Source organism: Azolla caroliniana, unplaced genomic scaffold (genome assembly GCF_043228905.1).
Source record: "Azolla caroliniana isolate FFs.n. ecotype wild unplaced genomic scaffold, voAzoCaro1.0.p SCAF_20, whole genome shotgun sequence".
Taxonomy (NCBI): Eukaryota; Viridiplantae; Streptophyta; class Polypodiopsida; order Salviniales; family Salviniaceae; genus Azolla; species Azolla caroliniana.
In genome coordinates, this window is record NW_028230455.1 from 12,493,666 (window position 1) to 12,514,572 (window position 20,907).

The 20,907-nt window shown below is 38.1% G+C and overlaps 2 protein-coding genes across 3 annotated transcripts; one reads left to right on the forward strand and one right to left on the reverse strand.

The window, feature by feature from the left end:
* Nucleotides 1-716: 716 nt before the first annotated feature.
* LOC147851078 (uncharacterized) lies at nt 717-8,991 on the reverse strand. Of its 2 annotated transcripts, XM_087335626.1 has the most exons (12): nt 8,883-8,991; nt 8,221-8,313; nt 7,749-7,832; nt 7,556-7,640; nt 7,274-7,340; nt 5,750-7,193; nt 4,347-5,621; nt 3,813-4,259; nt 2,909-3,144; nt 1,919-2,273; nt 1,592-1,780; nt 717-1,160 (listed from the first exon to the last, which is right to left on the reverse strand). In XM_087335626.1, the coding sequence occupies exons 1-12, from the start codon at nt 8,904-8,906 to the stop codon at nt 849-851; spliced, it is 4,611 nt and encodes a 1,536-aa protein (XP_087191752.1). In that variant the 5' UTR covers nt 8,907-8,991; the 3' UTR covers nt 717-848. The 2 variants fall into 2 exon arrangements, with proteins under 2 accessions (XP_087191752.1, XP_087191753.1); XM_087335627.1 differs by lacking the exon at nt 3,813-4,259.
* Nucleotides 8,992-15,204: 6,213 nt separating this feature from the next.
* On the forward strand, nt 15,205-17,826 carry LOC147851079 (receptor-interacting protein). The gene is made up of 2 exons (XM_087335450.1): nt 15,205-15,527; nt 17,324-17,826. Exons 1-2 carry the CDS (start codon nt 15,240-15,242, stop codon nt 17,468-17,470), a joined length of 435 nt encoding a protein of 144 aa, XP_087191576.1. The 5' UTR covers nt 15,205-15,239; the 3' UTR covers nt 17,471-17,826.
* The last annotated feature ends 3,081 nt before the right edge of the window (nt 17,827-20,907 follow it).

Consider the following 20,907-nt stretch of genomic DNA (forward strand, 5'->3'; position numbering starts at 1 on the left):
TTCTTATGTTAATATGGAAATTGTCAGAAAATAGTGCCAATTTTAGTACAAAATCTGTGTATTTTATGACTATCTAAGAAACATGACAACATGATCTAACATATTGCGGTAATAAACTTCCATTACCAATGCATATCGATGAGTTTTATCACACATACTCAAGTATGAGTGATGAATATATGGCGTTCCCCTGCTCCTAGCATCAAGGCTTCCCAATGCCAAACTTGACTATCATGACACCCCTTGAGATACTACTCACTCATCCAATTGAAACCCCATTGATGAATGACGCAATTCTTTAAATTGTGATGTGCTCAAAAATATTTATGTCCCCCTACTAACTTAATAGGAAGCGCATCAAAGGTTGTCAAAAGGTTCATGCATTCTCATTCACTGGCACTACTCTATGGGTGCCATCCATATTATTTGCATTTGACAAACTATAAATGCTCTTCCTTCTTCATGTGCAATCTCCCACCATTTTGTAGCTCATTTCTCTCATGCATCCATTAGAAATGATGATTTGGTAAAGGCTAATGTACTCTCCTTCCTGAGCTTTCCAACTATGAATAGTTTGTTAGTTTTTCCATCAACGTGATCTAATCTCATGACAAATTAGTGCATAACCCATCAAGTATTGTTGCATTTATAGTTTACTCTTTGAAATCTTGTTAAAGTTTAAATACCTTAATTTTCATGGATTTTAAAGTGGTTCAAGATCAACTCTGCCCATCAAAAAACCCTTCCCCTTTTACCATAAAAGGTAGAGCATCTTATTTCTTACCCTTTTTTCCTTTTTCATATTAGAATTTACATGGTGTAGAATTTAGTGGGTTTTCTTCAGGAGACTATTTAGCTTTTGTTGGCGTTTTGACTCGTCCTTGTTTCTTTTTAGGTGGCTCTGGAGGAGGAGGCTCACAAGGCACTTCTTCAACACCTTGTCCTTCAAGGAGAACAGAAAAGCCTCGTCCTTTAAGGACTTCAATATGAATTGTTTGGTTATACATCCTAGGTTCCCGTGGACTAAACTTAATATTTACAACTTGTTGATTTGGTTCAAATTCACATGAACCCTTTACGAGTCCTTCATGTGTATCGAATGTAAAATATGAATCATCATGAGTGTTTTCATCAATTGTTCCATTGACAGGTACCGAAGCCTGTTGATTTAAAATAAGGACACGAGTTAAAACCCTGAAAGCATTGATGGTACTACAGATTCATTACATCCATATACATAGCTACATTTCTTACACATTTGACGGTACCATAGATTCATTACATGCATATGTAGAGCCACATTTCTTGCAAAATGTTTGTGAAACTTGCACATTATTTGAAGTATTGTTGCAAGTGATTTCTTAGTCAATTCTTGTGCTTATCAAGAGCTTATCTTCTATGCAATGAAAATACTGATTTTTTCCAGCGAATAGATTCTTTTCACAACTCGAAAGAAAGACCAAACAAAAAATATATTCTAGTAAAAATGAAAACAGCATTTGACTCTACACAACCAAGAGCCATAAAGCATTGTCATTCTAGAAGACGACAGCCTTTTACTTTGAGATAAATCAAAAGAATTGTATCTTACCCAATCAGTTGTATCAAGAGATACAAACATCTTCTTTACCACTAAGTGCCATTCGGCATCAACTGGTTGCATGTTGGATATTGTCAATGGAATAGTTTGAGATGAGCCAATAAGAACTGCTCCAAACCATATTGACTTGGTATAAGCAATCACTTTCGGAAACTCTATAAAACCTATCATTGATATTGTCTGCACGACACATTTTTAACATTACATTTTCATAATGGTTATGAAACTCCACATAACCCATCAGAAATATTATCTGCAAGAGACAATTTAACATTATATTTTCCATAATTGAAATTATTCAACGATAGATTGCATTACCTGATGAAATCCATTTGAGAAACTTATCAAAATATCATCTTCAATTTTAAGATCTTCACATCGACTTAACATTTCTTCAGTTGGTGTGAAGTTAATCTCTAACATAAGCACATGTGAAGGAGGTAAAATGATATCCAAGAGTGAATCGCAACTGAATGCAGTGGTGGTGATGTCCAGAGACAAGCTTCTCAAGATCTTAACTACGAAGAATGGTTGTGGCAATGTAATACTGAAACAAATATTGTGACTGTAGCTATTCATAAGGAATAACGAGTGATTGTTGGAGCTTTGTTGTGAATGTGAACTACTTCCAACAAAATAAAATTCCAATTTCTCATCAGCACTTGTCTTCAAACTGCGTCCACATACACATACGAATACATCAAGTTCTTGAACAATCTATAAGTCATTCATTCACTTAAAAGGAATATTTTACATTGAAATGCAACACGAAATCTGTAGAGATTGTCAACAATCTTCTACGATGTGATGAGAATTTCGATATTGACAGGGTATCACACAGTACACAGTCAAAATATTGGCATATGTATGAAACTGCCAAAAGTTAACTGGAAATGAAACTTATTGATTTTACACCTGCAGTTCATCATCATACATTCATCCACATGCAGATATTTATCCAAACATGTATGAAACATTTCCGGTATTTGGATTGCAAATCATTTCTTGCAATGGAAAACACCTTTACTGGTACATTGGATATCAACCTCAAAAGAAACTCCAGTTGATTAGATAGCATTCAATGAATTGTAAAGTTCTGGTCTCTATTCATATTGCTTGACCATTTTTAACTTCACGAGATGTACATACATGGAGAAGGAATGGGTAACTAAAAAACCTGCAATCTTGTGGAATTGAGATTTCAAGAACCTATGGACCACTGGTTCAGGCAACAATGGATCCTATCTTTATTTATATTCACTAAAAGTAAAGCCATTTTGATTAAATATGGAAAACGAAATTACACACCTTGGTGGAAAGGTTGTTGCTTCAAGGCTCACGTATAGAGAATCTACTGGTTTGATTTGGTTCGGCATTATGTTTGCTGAATGTGAAGGGTCCATATCTTTTTCTTTAATCATTGCAAGGTGGGGTTCCAGAGACTCATTGGCATATGTCTTCCCGACAAGATTTAAAAAGAAACTGCCAGCATCTTCTGAGAAAAATGTGGCTGTAAAAAGAGCACTACCTCTTGAAGGTATGCACTGCAATCATCAAAATGGTAATTATTACTGCATTGTATCCTTTCTACACCATCTCGAAGTAAAATTACACAACCTTAAACACATAACCTTTACACATCTTAACTTTTGAATTATCCATATTATGCCAGAAAATTATGCACATATATGGTCACCAGACACTTGTAAAAACAAGGAAACACTCATTATCATTATCTGCAAATGCATAAACAGTTTCAACATCATATGGGAAAATTCTAATATCTCAAACACAACAAAAATGATGTTTGAGGCTTTGAACAAACTGTAAATCGAAATAACAAATCAGGTGTGCAGTTTTGCTATAGGGTGTCAGCAGCAGGTGCAACATTTAATGCAACAAGGACAAATTTTAACATCTCAAATACAACAGGAATGATGTTTGAGGCTTTGGACACTGTAAATCGAAATAACAAAATCAGATCAAATGTAAGGTTTCATACAGTAGCTGAGATTTCATAACAGCATATCAATAGATGAGAGATCAATAAACCTGTTATGATGGCTCATTCTAAAGGGAGACTCACAAGAAATGGGTTGCAACACTCCTTCAAATTCACACAAACAACATGATCCTTACAGATACATTCTATATTTATTTTAAGTGAAAGTTCAGGTTTAACAACATATCATTAGATGAGACATCAATAAACCTGTTTTGATGGCTCAATTCTAAAGGGTGACTCGCACGAAATGGGTTTGTAACGCTCCTTCAAATTCACACAAACGAAGGTACAATCTTCAACTTCAAATTTTAACTGTATAGGGCCATAATCAGGATCACCCAGCATAAATACATGAACTTTTTGCTCATCCTCCACCTCAAACTCAACGTCGACACACAATTCACTAGTGGATAGGATATGCTCTTTACTTTCCCATTCAAGCTCAAAAGGAACACATGCAGCATTTGTGACCCAGAATTTTCTAGATGTCGATGGGCTACCTGCTGGTGCTGCACTCCACTTTAGTACCATGGCTTTTCTTTCTTCAGTTTGACTAAAATCTTCAGGGGACAAATGACTCTCGTTCACAGATAATGGACAACCAACAAAACCAATAGTAAGAGGAATTTCAATATCTGAACTATTATTGCCCAGCTGCAGACCATTGACCATATCAAATTAACAGCATGATGGATTTTAAATTAAATTCATTAAGAGAATGCAATGACAGATATCTTTTACCTTGAAATGAAGAATGTCACTATAAGTTCCTGGCACGCAAGCAAAGCAAAACACTTCACAATGCCATGACTTCCAGGCCTCTATGTCTCCTTCATAAGAAGACACTAAAACAGAAAGACCCTGGCCTCCTTTTGCACATGTTGATGACCACAACTTTTGTCGAACCATAGCACGCCCACTCTCATTAGAAAAGCTGTACATGGAATATTGCCAGATGTCATCAAGAATACCACTAGTCTTCATATCCTGATTAAGACACATGCTTGTTAATTCCACGATCTGTTTCGGTGACAAAAGCGGCCTCACATCATACTTTGCCAAGGAGACATGGATCCTCCCAGAGATACCAGTTTCATTTTGCACTGTCACCCGTAAGCAGTGTGTCATTCCTAGGCTGCATCTCTTCCCAAAATCAAGAATTGGTAGCCTTGTTCTATCGATCGATGTTATATGGTGATGCATATCACGGAAGTGCAAAAATCGGTCCACATAGTAACTGCAAAAAATGTCCAAAACATATAATCGGATTGTCAACTGAAGAGGATTCCCCATGCCCAAGACATTGCACAGAGCAATATATTTATTTTCCCCAGGATTTTTCGGTGTCAAATTAATGGTTATTTCTTGGATACCATTGGGAGACAATACCCCCTCCTGGGGTTGGAAGTCAAGTGCTAAAGAGGAACAATCATTAACCATCTCTTTTGACCATTGAAAATGTTCAGATAACATAGATAGATTTTGAATGCATACTGTTTTCTGTACTGTTAAACCTAAGTATACAATACCAAAATCAAAACTGGAGGGAGATATGTTCACATTAGGGGCTGTAGCAAGTGTATTAACAATTGCATATTCGGCAGGGGCTTTTCCACCTGCAACTTCACAAGTAATCGCCCATCTATATTGTCCACAATGTACTGGGCTATATTTCACTTTTACATTAACTGAACTCTTTGGTGGAATTGTTTCCTCCGGAGGAAAAAGCAAGAGTTCTGGATGTGATATTTGATGCGGCACCCTCTCATTCACCACCACATCACCATGATCACCTGAAATATTACAGTTAATCCTTGATAGAAAACTCTTATGGAAGTTGGTACCAACTGATGTATTTTTTGGCATTGTTTTTGGGTAATTAGAATGAAGTTTCCCCAGATCTCTGTTATCTTGGTGATCAATCATCTGTCGAATAAGAGCTGTGGAAAGCTTAAAACAAGCAGGAGATAGGCTTGTATTGGTTAATATAAGCTCCAACGAAGAATCCTTTCCAACCTGACATAAAAACTTCAGTGCTAAATATTGATATACCATTTATTTGTCTTCAATTTCAAGTCAATGCAAAAAATAAAGATGGCAAAGCATCTGATTGATTCTTTGTTATTATGTCTAAAGGCATACACCTGGACAGTTCCAAAATCAAGCAAACAAGGAGAGAGCTGAATCCGAGGCCCTTGTATTGAGCCGTCAACATGAAGAACTAAACGTGGACCTCCCATAATCTCACAAACAAGCTTTTCTTGTAGTCTACCAATAGTCCTTGCAATCATACAAACTTTTACCTCCATTTTATCCATGGGACTTATCTGACCTTCTGAAGGAGCTATTGAAAAATGATTCAAGTTAGCATTCTTGGTATGCGGTGTATCCAACAAACTCCAGGAGAAAACAACCCCGACACAGCTGTTGTTCTTTATTGTGACAACAGTTGTATGTGATTGCCCTTGCTGGATAATATTTGGCCAATGAAGTAACGGAGGTATAAGCTCGACTTGTAAAGGCTCTCCAATACCAGAAAGCCTGAATTCTGCAACTTTTCTGATACGGCCTGCATTATCCGCACCTACATCCTGTCTTTCTCCATTGAATTCTTCAATTTGAGTTTTGCTAACTCCATCTTCAATACCATTTTTGCTTGTTGGGTATTCCATGATACCTTTCAGTTGTTTCCACAAGTCCGTTTCCAAGGGATAAGATTTTCTTGTATCAATGTAAAGGGAGGCTTGTTGCCTACAAGATATGACCTCATGTGGACTGAAAGTAAACATAAAGAGCATATCTGATTCAGCATCAATGGTACCAATGTTGGGACTAACAACAAAGGCTGCCTTAAATTTCTTTGGAGACGTTTTCCGAAGATTTGAGCAATTATCTTCTATTCTCCAATGATAATGCATGGGAATTGGCATCGGGTTCTTGATTAAAAGCTTTCTGTGGGCTTTCATACTTGATATAGTTGCACGACCAAACCAAAGTTCTATCCCATCTTGACTAGACCCAAATTGCTTGCCTGTCATGTCTTCAATAGTGAGGTCGAATTTTACACCATACCCTATGATCTCTGTCCTCCATTCAGCGCCACAATCTGTGGCAAGCTTTAATTCTAGTATGAATTTACCAGGGGATGACGGCACAAAAAGAATAAGAACATCTCCTGCTTCATCTTTTCGCAGCCTGAACTGACTTGGATACACAAGAAAATCATGTTCTTTCAATACATTATGCTTAGGGACTGAAGGAAGTCCATCATTTGTGAAGACCTTATAGCGGCCTTCAGCTCCATTACTTAGCACTGGGAGGAGATAAGGAAGGCGATGGCCGACTAAGCAAGGTCCTATATTGACAGTAGAAGGCAGTTCAACCCAAGGGAAGGGATTTTTGGCAATCAAACGCAGAGTAATAGCACACATTTCACACCTTACTGTGATGAAATCTTCCACTTTCTCCTTTGTATTGGGCATAAATACAATAGAAAACTTGCATGATTTCCCTGGTGCCAAAACTGCTCCTTGAAGACAGGAATCAGCAATAGAAATATGAAAATATTGTGTGTTTGGATGCAGAATCCTGAAATTGCGGAACATTTATGTTGAGAAAAAAAGTGGTTAACTTGTTATAGTGGTTCCAAAAATTAATTAGAGGATGACCTGAGTCTTTGGCTCCAAGTGCTGACATTGAGCACTCTAAGTTGAGTAGTGTAAGTTGAGCCAATTTCTGTTGCATATATAGGACATATTAATCTATGCATATGCCGTACGTATAGGTATGTGTACAGGATAATCAAGAAAAATACAGCTTATATGGAATATTGAAACATTATGTTATCCTGCGTGTCTGATTCATTAATTCATTGCCATAAAAGACCCATCAGAGCGCAAAGCATCATACACATTTCCATAAATTAATCTTAAAAAAAGGGCTTCACCTACCATATCCATTAAATATTATGGATGGAGGTTCAGGAAGAGTCGAATAACCTTTGTTGCAATCTTTCCAAATGTGCAGCTGCAAAGCCTGAAAACATATACACACATACATATACTAAGAGAATGTATAAGCTTGCTATCCATAAAACTTCTGAATGTAAACAAATAAATATGAATGACGTTGTGTTTTTTAAACCTTGCACAATTTTGGGTTCCTGGAGTATCTAGGGTTTTGAAGATAATCCGACGTCTGTCTCAAGTGGCGGCGAATAAGACTCCCCTGCACCATGCTTGAATTGTTTTTAAAACATTAATATGAAACAATATAATATCTACAAATCAAAATTTGATTAAACCGAAACATTAAAAATCCTTATATTGTGCAATAAAAAAACATATGCAAAACATATCCTCCACAACAACCTCTTCTTCATTTTATTTTAGTTTTTCACTTTGCAAACTAAACTTGTCAAACTACTCTTCTGAAGAACAATAGATTACCTCATATGGAGGCAGTGATGGTGATAATGATATGTGTGTGTGTGTGATATCATCATCAACTCCACTGCCATAGCAAAATCATCATCTCACCATATTGACGATGCTTGCATATTTATATATGTGTGTGATATGATAATGCATAATCCATAAGAGAACATGAATCCTACCCTTCTTTTTCTGATCCTTCGTTCATCAGCAAGCAACTTCAAGCGTGTGTTATGGCTTTCAAGAATGTCTTGGCTCTTAATTCCAGATGACTCCTGAGGCAAACAAGACACATGACGAAAAGTACATTGTGAAGTGATTTTGTTCATAAAACTCATAGTAACACCAGGAAGAAAAGAAGAACGAATGAGTGACAGAAATACATATTTATATGGAAATTGAAGGAGAGAAAACAGATTAAAACAGGAAGAAAAGCAATTGGAAGAAAAAGAAGATAAATGAATGAAAGGCATACATGTAGAGATGTACAGAAATTAAAGCAGAAAAAACAGGGTGAAACAAAAAAAAAAAGGAAAAAAAAAAACCCAAAAAATTTAGAAGAAGAAGGAAGGAATCAATGGATAAGAAAAGAAAGATATGGACACACAAAGAAATGGAAGAGCAACAAAATGTACGTAAATTGATGGGTACTTCTCGCTCCATTTATGGGTTCTACGGGGGTATGCAGAGAGACCCATGAGAGAAGTAGAGATGTGCACAGAAATTAATGAGGGAAAAAAACAGGGTGAAACAACAACAAACAAAGAAGAAGAAAAAGAAAGAAGAATGGAGGAATCAATGGATGAGAAAAGAAAGGAATGGAAGAGGAACAAAATGTACATACATTGATGGGTTCTTCACGCTCCATTTCTGAGGTCTAAGGGGTAAATGCAGGGAGGAGATCCATGAAAGAGACAGACAGACAGACAGACAGACAGACAGACAGAATGAGAAAACAGAGAGAAATAAACAGCCCAAGAGAAGAAGAAGAAGAGATGGTGAAGAATCAAGATTTTGATGGTAGTTTTGGGGAAATTCAAGGGGCTACCCCTCGTCATTTAACTGTAATTTCCAACTCCATACCCCGAGGCTCCATTTCTGGGTTCTCAAGGGGGGTTATGTAAATGCTAGGGAGAGAGAGACAGAGACAGAGATAGAATGAGAAAACAGAGAGAAATAGCCAAAGAGAAGAAGAGATTGTGAAGATTTTGATGGTGGTTTTGGGGGAATTTAGGATGCTATCCCTCATCATTTAATTGTAATTTCCAACTCCATACCCTTAGGCTCCGTTTCTGGGTTCTCAACGTGTATATTCAAGGAGACCCATGAGAGAGAGAGAGAGAGAGAGAGCCTAGATGGATGTAGCCCAATGGAGAGCCAGGTGGTCATGGGTTCAACCCCTACATTCCACGGTGGCATCTAGTGAATTAAGATATATATATGAAGTATATAATAGAGAGAAGTGAGAAAATTGGGTTTCGAACCCAAGACGTGATGCTTGTAGTGTTAACAACTTACCACTAGGGTAAAGAGAGAGAGAGAGAGAGAAAGAAAGAAAGAAAGAAAGATATATTAACGTCTTCTAAGGCCAAAATTGGCCCATGAGACAAATGGTGTACAACAAAAATGGGATATTTACCCATTCATCGAAAGTAAAAATAAAAATAAGATAAAATAGAGTTTAAGCTAAATAGTTCTAAGAAAACAACAAACATGTTCTATATAAAAAACATGTTCTACAATGAGAATGATTCTATACTAGGCCTAATTTCATTTCCATCCAAGTCTCTCGAAGAGAAGCGGGGGGTCAAAGGGTTGCCATGATGTGGATGTGGCCCGTGGTCCCCATGTAAGAGGTACCCCAACCATAGCTTCGAGTCGGCGTAGCTCACGTTCCCTTATCTTCTTAATCTTTTCTACTCCACGTTGACTTGTGTTGAAGCCCAACATCCGAGGACGTTTGGTTGCTCTTTGTATTTCTGCTTCCTCAAGGGAGAGGCCGAGCGGCATAAGTGTATCCACATTCATCGTCTCCCCATGTTCCTAAAAAATTACACTAGGTACATGTTGATGAGTAGTAAAAGGGTTATGATTAACACTTTGTAATTTATCCTCCCTATGTTGTTTTAGCTCTAAGATATACCTACCTAGTCTCTTTACACTCGGGGTATCTAATAGTTTGGAGAGGGTGGGAGAGGGTCCTAGTATGTCTTGGTATTCCGCCCGTATCTCGGCATAAGTTGGGCACTTGCATGTGAAGTGATACTCATCCTCTATCTCTATGTGGCATAACCTACATAGCCTTTCCTCTCTAGGGACTCTATTAGCTCGACCATTCTCAATCTCAAGTTGGTGAGATGATATCCTAAGTTGTCCAATGGCCACCCTTAGTGCATTTGATAAGAAAGTATCTAGGTATCTTGGTCGTGTAATAAACCCTAACTTAGAGAAGTGCAAGAAGTGTTCCTTATAGTACACCATTTTAGATGGGAGTGGCTCTCGTGGGGTGATCCATTTGTATCGAGTGTAGATTTGCCATATGTCTTGGCGTATCACTTTATTACGATCTTCACGAGAGATTAAAGTTTGATCAGTCCCATGGTTGTACTTAAGGGGAGGTAGGTTATTAATGTCTATGCCATTTGCAAATAACCAACTCACCACAATGCTATACCAAGAGTTGGTGTCTCCAGACACATGTAAGGATCGGGATGCCTCAAAGGCTCGACGGGATATCCTATCTTGTGGTTGACTATGTATCCGATGAATAAAAGCTACCACTTGAAAGAGTGCTTCTACTAACATCGGGGGTAGGCTAAACTCCGCTCTAATAATGTCATGTGGTACTGTCGATTTGCTTCGGAGTTGACGTGATAACATCACCACTAAAGGTCTCTCCAATTGCGTCCACATGAAAGATGGTAGACCTGGAGCCCATACTACTGATGCATACATGAGGGACGGGGTCACTAATGAGTCGAAAAGCCATCCCTTAGTCCGTGGCTCTTGAAAGTATGCTTGGTGGCATTGTCTCTCTAAGAGTGAGAGGGATGCATATCCTCTCGTTAGCCTATCTTTGGCTGCCTGGGTCATCGAGAATTTACCTGAGCGAGCACTAAAAGTGACTCCCAAGTATACATAAGATCCCACCACCTCAACTAGTTTATGAGAGAGGATGAGGTGACATTTACTCCTAACTCTGGACGATGTATGAAAGATAAGGACTTTAGTTTTCGCTAGATTCACTACCAGTCCTCGTTGTGTACAAAAGTCATCTAGGGCATTAAGATGCTTTTGTAGGTCGTGTTCCGACTCCGAGAGCAAGACAATGTCGTCTGCGTAGAGTAAGAGACTAACTTGCGTATCCCCAATAGCCACTCCTTTGCCTCCCTTACGAGCAATAAAATCAGTGATCTCATCAATGTAGATCCCAAAAAGAGTCGGTGATAGGGGGCAACCCTGTTTTACACCAATGGTGCTAGTGAAACAATCGGATAGGCCACCTGGGCATCTTACGCGCCCATAGACTTGCTCATATAGGGCATAAATGGCCCAAATCATGTCATTTGGTATCTCCAAGCTCTTAAGTCTATCAAACAACCTCTCCCTAGGAACTGTATCAAAGGCTTTGCGAAAGTCCACAAAGCAACAATATAGTTTCTTCTTACGAGCCTTTGTTTGGTCAATTAAGCACCTAAGTGTAAAGATGTGGTCAATAGTGGAGAAGGCTCGTCTAAAGCCAGCCTGCTCAGGTGCTCGAAGACTTAATGTTTCCATATAATCACTGAGCTCCGCTTCCATTACTGCACCATATAGTTTAGCAAGCGTATGACCTATCATAATGGTCCTATATGTATTTGGGTCCATTGGGTCCCCTCCTTTATGTATAGGGGCCACAGTGTTCATGGCCCATTGTGGTGGAAAACCCTCGGCGAGGGCGCGGTTGAAGATTAGAGTGAGAAGGGGAGCTAGGCACTCTCGAGCATATATGATGTGCTCGGCTCGCAATCCTGTGTGGTCCATGGATTTCCTATGTTGTAATTTTTTTATGACCTTCGTGACCCTAGAGGTCGTGAAAAGTGTCCCCATGGTAGGTCGAGGTGTGGAGGGCATTGGAATGGGTGGTTGGTTCGGGACATGGTAGAGTCTCTCGGTATATGTGTGCCAAATATTGGGATCCTCGATGGGTGTTTGTGGTCTCGGTTCCCGTAGTCTCTTCCATGCAAGGGCACAATCCCTACTCATGAGCATATGGTAGAGTTCCCAATATTGGGATGCTTCCCAAGCTCGTCTTTTACGACGTGTCATCTTGCGCATCTCTTTGCGAGCCTGTACTAAGGAGATAGTACCACTGAGTCGCGATACTTTAAGTTGTCTATACAACTCTCTACAATCCTCGTCATACCACTTGTTTTGTGGCATAGACCCTATTCTACTATGATTGGAGTCTTTCGTGTATGGGAAGCTACTAGTGGCGGCTGAGTGAAGGATGTGTGTGAGTTCTGTAGTGAGGTTCTCTAAAGGCAAGGAAGAATCAAACGAGGAAAGATGGGCTTGAACATGTCGAGAGTAGATGTCCGCGAGCTCATGCGTGAAATGTATTATAGTGTGATGGGTTGGTTTACTAGAGTTGGTGGAGAGAGAGAGAGAAGAGGCCCATATGTATGTAGCTCAGTTGGTAAGGTTGCCCAATGGAGACTAGGTGGTCATGGGTTCAACCCCTACATCCCACAGTGGCATTTTCTACTGAAATAAGAGAGATATATAATGTAATAGAGAGATGACAAAATTGGGTTTCGAATCCAAGTTATAGTGTTAGTAGTGCAAATGACTTACCTCTAGGGTAAGCTAATTACGATAATAATAATAAAATGACAAAAGAGAGAGAAACAACCCAAGAGGAGATGGTGAAGATTTTTTATGGTGGTTTTCGGGAAATTCAAGAAGCTATCCGTCGTCATTTGACTCTAATTTCCAACTCAATATCCCTACTATTTTTTCCGTTGTTTTATCATAATTAGCTTAACCTAGTGGTAGATGGTCATGCTCCTAGCTCTAGGGCCTAGGTTTGAAACCTAATTTCCTCACCACTCTATTATTCCATGGATTCCTCTCTCATGGTTGATCTTCTAGTCTCCATTAGGCAACCTGACCAACTGAGCTACATCCATTTGGGCTCTCTCTCTCGGTCATAATTAACTTACCCTAATACTAAGTTACTAAGACTATGAGCCCTAGGCATTGTGCTTTCTATGCCCGATTCTCATGTCTCTCCATTACATCGTATATATTTTCTAAATGCCACATGCGGATGGAACATGTGAACTTTTGGTCTCTGCCAAAAAATCTTCGCGACTCAATCACATCCATTTAAGCTTCCTCTCTCTTTGCCTTTCTCGTCTATTGGTTAAAGCCATTGACTATGTACGAGAAAGGTGGAGAGATAAAAGCTCTACTAAACGTGTAATAAGGAATTATTTCATGGGCCAAATCGGGTTTTCCAAGAAGAAGACGTTAATCTCTTAAGTACAACCATGGGACTGATCAAACTTTAATCTCTCACGAAGATCGTAATAAAGTGATACGCCAAGAAATATGGCAAATTTACACTCGATACAAATGGATCACCCCACGAGAACCACTCCCATCTAAAATGGTGTACTATAAGGAACACTTCTTGCGCTTCTCTACGCTAGGCTTTATTACACGACCAAGATATTTAGATACATTCTTATCAAATGCACTAAGGGTGGCCATTGGACAACTTAGGATATCATTTCACCAACTTGAGATTGAGAATGGTCAGGCTAATAGAGTCCCTAGAGAGGAAAGGTTATGTAGGTTATGCCACATAGAGATAGAGGATGAGTATCACTTCACATGCAAATGCCCAACTTATGCCGAGATACGAGCGGAATACCAAGACATACTAGGACCCTCTCCCACCCTCTCCAAACTATTAGATACCCCGAATGTAAAGAGACTAGGTAGATATATCTTAGACCTAAAACAACATAGGGAGAATAAATTACAAAGTGCTAACGATAACCCTCTTAGTATTCATCACCATGTAACTAGTGTAATTTTTCAGGAACAAGGGGAGACGATGAATGTGGATACACTTACGCCGCTCGGCCTCTCCCTTGAGGAAGCAGAAATGCAAAGAACAACGAAACGCCCTCGAATGTTGGGCTTCAAAACAAGTCAACGTGGAGTAGACAAGATTAAGAAGATAAGGGAACGTGAGCTACGTCGACTAGAAGCTATGGTTGGGGTACCTCTTACATGGGGACCACGGGCCACATCCACATCGCAACCCTTTGACCTTCCGCTTCTCTTCGAGAGACTTGGATGGAAATGAAAATAACAATTGTATAACACCATTTTCATTGTAGTAGAACATGTTTCTATATAAAACATGTTTGTTATTTTTTAGAACTATTTAGCTTAAACTCTATTTTTCATCTTATTTTTATTTTTACTTCGATGAATGGGTAAATATCCCATTTTTGTTGTAAACCATTTGTCTCATGGGCCAATTTTGGCCTTAGAAGACGTTAATATATCTTTCTTTCTTCTTTCTTTCTTTCTTTCTTATAGATCATATTTGACCTCCTAATACAATAATAAAATATATATCACCAAAGCCTATAACTTTCACATCTACATGATATACACATACACATACACATACACACATCATGTGCACATACACATCCACATACATCATATGCACATACACATCCACATACATCATATGCACATACACATCCACATACACATACATACATTATATGCACATACACATACACATACATACATTATATGCACATACACATACACATACATACATTATATGCACATACACATACACATACACATACACATACACATACACATACACATACACATACACATACACATACACATACACATACGTACATACATACATACATACATACATACATACATACATACATACATACATACATATACATACATACATTACATTACATACATACATACATACATACATACATACATACATACATACATTACATTACATTACATACATACATACATACATACATACATACATACATACATACATTACATACATACATACATACATACATAAAATACATGGGTAGTAGAGGGAAGAAAGAAAGAAAGAGTAATTTGTAGCCAAGCAAAGAGAAGGATGTGGCATGGTGCTGCTGCTGCTCTGTTCCCTCACACCACCTCCAATATCCCTAGATATCTACCTTCTTCTTCTTCTTCTTCTTCTTCTTCTTCATCCCTTCACAGTAATCTCCGCAGAACTAATCAGGATGCTCACATAGCAAGCAGCATGAGGAGGAAGGGAGTAGTCATGGTGAGAGCAGCAGGTAGTGCTGGTGATGATCAGACCTTCCTCACTCTGGAAGAAGCTGGGCTCATCGAGCTCTCAAACCTGGATATGCATGAGCGTTTCCTCTGCAGGCTAACGGTATACCTCCCTCTCTCTGTCTCTCTAATGCGACAGTAGGCCTCCCCTGTGATTCCCCATGAAACAAAGAATGTGAATGAGAAGGTCCACATGTGTGTGTATGTCTGTCTGTATGTAGGAAGAAGATCCGTATGTACATGTGTGTATTTTGTATATGGTGTACCCTGTATGTATGTGTGTATTTTGTATATGGTGAACCGTGTATGTATGTGTGTATTTTGTATATGGTGTACCATGTATGTATGTGTGTATTTTGTATATGGTGTACCGTGTATGTATGTGTGTATTTTGTATATGGTGTATGTATGTGTGTATTTTGTATATGGTTGTATGTATGTATATATGTATGTGTGTGTATTGTGTGTGTATATATGTATGTATGTATGTATGTATGTATGTATGTATGTGTGTGTGTGTGTGTATAGTGTATATATGTATATTGTGTATGTATGTATGTGTGTGTGTGTGTATATATATGTATGTATGTGTGTGTGTGTGTATGTGTATAGTGTATATATGTATATGTGTATGTATGTATGTGTGTGTGTGTGTGTATATATGTATGTATGTGTGTGTGTGTATGTGTATAGTGTATATATGTATATGTGTATGTATGTATGTGTGTGTGTATATGTGTATATTATGTATGTGTGTGTGTATGTATATGTGTATAGTGTATATGTGTATATTGTGTATGTATGTATGTGTATATTGTGTATGTATGTATGTGTATATTGTGTATGTATGTATGCATATGTATGTATTGAAAAAGAGAGAGAATTCTGACTTCACACATTCCCCTCAAAGAAACCAAATACTTTTAAGAATATGAAATCGAGGGTCGAGAAGTAGATAACAATTTCGATGAAAAATTCGAGTACATTGGGGGTTGAGTGGGATTCAAACTTTCAAGTGCAAATCTAATGCCCATGAGTTCCTATACCATTAGATTATCCATAAAGATGTTCAAGGTTCCATTTCTGTGTTCTTATATATAGATAAATGTATATGCGTGCATATATCTATAGATACACACATGTGAATGTATGTAATTCAGGTATGTGTGTGTATATATATGTATATAGACTGCGATTCACGCCATATTGCGGATATGGTAGATTCATACCGAATGATATGAGCTTACTTAGTTAGGGATCATTGTCCCTAGCGCTATAGGGAAATCGTACCTACACAAGCTCATCGTAGAGGAAATCATAAGGGAAGGCAAGTTCTAATTATCGCATGGGTGTATGTTTTTGGCAACACCTCATGTGGCTCATAATGTTGATCATTGTAGGAAATAAAATGGTTGGCATCCCCATTTGTCACCTCCCACACATTTACGTATGTAGAACCTCGCTCTGCAGAAGCTCATCATAATATTGATTATTGGTGGGAAGAATGTCTAAAAACTTAATTGGGATAATATCGAGCAATGTAAGGAAATGCAAGGGAAAGTGGGTTCAACTTTCCAAATTGACCGTCTCGTGCATGATGGATTATTACGTGATATGAGATCTCATATGCACAAACGAAATTTTCTCATGCACTTCGATGAGAGTTTTGGACATTTTAGGGCCTCATGAAAACGTGGTTTAGAAATTAGTTTGATTACCATTATTTGGTGTACAATGCCTTTTGAGAGCCCTCAGTTATAACATGTTGTATTGATCCTAAATTATTGAAACGATTGCAATATTATGATGGTTGTGCGTGTATAGACTCTAGACTATACAAGTACAACCATCATAATATTGGCAAAGTTACGTGGTCTTAATGTTTTTTGTATTTCTCAGGTCTCATCTTTGAATCTATTACGGGTTGTATCAAAGCAAGAAGGGATGCCCATTGAACAATTGAATGCGGGAATTATATGTGATTGGTTCCAGAAAGACAAAGAGAAACGCGAAAAAGATTTTGATTCTGCAACGTTGAAGTGGTGAGGGTTGGATTTTGAAATATTGACTTCTTATGTGCTATTTCTTGTAAAGCATCACTTATGCAAGTTTGCACATCAAATTGGTGATGAAGAAAAATTCAATAAGATTAGGGGTTCCAACCATTTCTCTATAAAACTCCAATTCTACCTATATATTGATTCATACTCAATCGAATTGGTGATGAAGAAAATTCAACAAGATTAGGGGTTCCAACCGTTTCTCTATAAACTCCAATTCTACATATATATCGAGGTTGTCGTACACATAAGAGATTTCCAAACTTTAAATATTCATAGAATTCAAGTTGATAAAACATTGATCTTGCAAATTATAAGGATGATAATACTTCAAGGTGGTAATTTTGGTAGTTGATAATGATCAAGCTTGTGATGCAGGAATCAATTGTAATTGCACAAACCAGTTATGGTTCACATATTTCATTGTGAGCTCACTCATGCATATTGATGTTATGGGAGTTGCATAAAGGCATCTCCCTATATTATATAGCAAGGTATTTTGCTTGTCTAGCCTTGACAATTCTATACATATGACATCACTCCCGATCAAAGAGTACCTCAAATCAACATTCTATTTTCACTACTTCTAAATTGCACAACACTATGGCAAATAACTCATTCCTAAGCAAAGTGGTTAAGTTGGGCTTTATCCAAACTATTATTATCAAATGCCTAGGGTTTATATTTTGAGCTTGGTAGATTATTTGCCTTGATCAATAATCAAAACTAGAGTTGTATCTAAACCCACCTTGAGCACATCAAATGTATATTGTCCAGATGTTGGCCCTTATTCTTTAATTGATCTATGAAAGGCACATCTAAGTTTGCATGTTCTCAATGAGTTTTTGGTAATATTTGACCATACCTCAAAATATTTGTAGTTCTTTTATGACTTGCGTGTGGGATACCAGAAAAATTACAATAAGTTGGTATAAATATAAATTCATGCAAAAATTGGAGTATATAGGTATGCCTGGACAATGCTTTTATTGTAAACAGCAAGGCCATGTTTTGAAAGATTGCCCAAAAAAGAAGAACGGGGTTAGACCCCAGAATGGTACAAATAACGTGTATACAGACGTTAACCATGTTAATCTGGATAAGAAGCAACAATCTCATTTAGGTGGAGGAAGTGGAAAGGGGAAAAATGTTCAGCCATCCAAGGATGAAAAAGGGAAAAATATCCAAACATTCGAGGATGAGATATGGAAACCAATTGAAAAACGGCACTCAATACCCAATAAATGCATTGAATCTAAGGGTGCTCACGTAAGTATAGGCCGTTATGATGCCATACAGGAACTAGATAACTCTTTGTCTCAAAATGATGTTCAGATATGCCAAATTAGTAATGTTTCTGAACAATCTACTCCTAATAGAGAAGGGACTGAATCAGTTAATAATCTTGTTCTGGCCACTCAGAGCAAAACAATGGAATCAAGTAAACAACATTTGAACTTGAGTAATGTATCGCGAAACCTTCACAGATCTACAAAACGTTCGTCTAGCTTGAGAGGGTTAAATGCGAACTTCATTCGCACAATCCCGATAAATTCTCAAGTAGAAAGTACTAGTGATTTTGCAATCAATCGATGGAATGCCACATATGGGTTTTAGTTTTTGAAATTTTTGGGAGACATAGTTGATAATGGCACTGCATCAATACGTGTTCATGTTCTTTTCAAGACTATGCAATCTTTTGTAGGATTTTCTTTCCCTTTTTGTGGATATGATAAACAAACATGGGTGGCAGCGGATGTTAGATTGGTTATTAGACAACAAACACTACACTTCGCAAAATATGTTAATTGTGACAATTTTGGGGAAGTATTATTAAGGGGACTAGAGGCAGCAACTATACAACTCTTGCCAGTGTCTGATGTGATGGGGCGAAGGCAAGTGGTGGTATCCTTAGATGCTGAGATCCTTCCAAATTGTGGATATACCTATATCCATGAAGATGGACTATCGGAAGGTCAAATATTGGCTAAAGCTCATCATCATTATAGAATGGTACGCGATACGATACCTTTACAATCGAAAAGTGGTGAACAAGATGGTAGTGAGGCCAATCTTGAGCCGTTAGCGAAAAACATGAAAATGGCATCACAGCAACCTAAGTTCCCTTAAATGCGAGTGATGTCATGGAATGTTCAGGGGTTAGGGGGCCCCTTATATAGACGATACAAGTATCGTCTCCGTCAAGAAATTAACAAATGCATAGTGGGTGGATCCCTCGACTTTCTTTTAATACAAGAACATCATTTAAATACTTTTAGAATTTCTCGGTATGGTTCTATTTTATCTGGAAATTGGGACATGTTTTGGTCCCCCGCGATAGGCAACACGGAAGTCCGTGGTGGGGTTTGTATGGCTATTTCTCAGAGGTGGATTCCATCCATTATACAAAAACAAGTGGTCATTCCTGGAAGGGCTCAATATGTTATTATGCAAGAGGGGGAGATTATATGGGGACTCTTGAATATATATGCTCCTAATACTGCTTCTGCTAGGCAACAATTTTGGAAAGAATTATTAGAGAATCTGCCTCCCCTTGATCATTGGTGTATCGCTGGTGACTTCAATATGCTTGAGGACCCCATTGATAGAATGGGAGGTAGCTCAACTACGATACATGGCCATGAATTAGCAATGTGGGAACAATTGGTGTTCTCCTTACAAATTTTAGATGCTTGGCATGCTCCTTCGATGGTTCATACAAATACCTCTCTTTTATTTTCAAGATCAGATAGACGTGTAAATGGTACTAACTTAGCTCGATTGGATAGATTCTATGTATCTGGCAAATTTATTTCAGCAACTGGTACAATACATATAATGCCAGGGACTACCTTCTCTGATCATGCTCCAGTGATTCTTTCAATATCAACCCAAAACCTTAAAGAATTCTCCAATATGAAGATTCCTGAAAATCTGCTGTTAGACAATAGCTTTTCCTTACAAGTGGCTCAATTATGGTCACAAAAGGATGTTGTACAGGAATCAATGGCGGTGCGGGTAGCTAATGGCTTACGATGTATTTCAGAATTTTTTAGGGGTAAATCTAAGGAGAGGTTCTCTATGATCCAAGAAAAGGAGAAACGGTCTCGTACTTCTCTTGTTTCTCTACAACGATTACAAGAACGTTATCCACACTGTACTTGGATTGTTGAGAAAATTGGGTCAGCAAAACAAGAACTTGCTGTACTATTAGAAAAGCGTGCAAAATTTCAATACCATAATAGGGCATCTAGTTGGACCCAAATGGGTGATAAATGTACAGCTGAATTTTTTCATGCAATGAGACCCAATCATAATGCGGTTTCAATCAAACAACTACAAGATGAGAATGGGACCATCTCATCTGACCCTAAAGTGATGAGAGAAATAGCCACACGATACTATTCCAACCTACTATCAGCT

Coding starts and splice junctions, on each gene's coding strand:
- LOC147851078 (XM_087335626.1), bottom strand. CDS start 8,906: ATGGAGCGTGAAGAACCCATCAAT. Junction 8,314..8,882: donor AGCGTGAAGAACCCATCAAT/GTATGTACATTT, acceptor TGTTTGCCTCAG/GAGTCATCTGGAATTAAGAG. Junction 7,833..8,220: donor GAAGGATCAGAAAAAGAAGG/GTAGGATTCATG, acceptor AGCATGGTGCAG/GGGAGTCTTATTCGCCGCCA.
- LOC147851079 (XM_087335450.1), top strand. CDS start 15,240: ATGTGGCATGGTGCTGCTGCTGCTCTGTTCCCTCACACCACCTCCAAT. Junction 15,528..17,323: donor GTTTCCTCTGCAGGCTAACG/GTATACCTCCCT, acceptor TGTATTTCTCAG/GTCTCATCTTTGAATCTATT.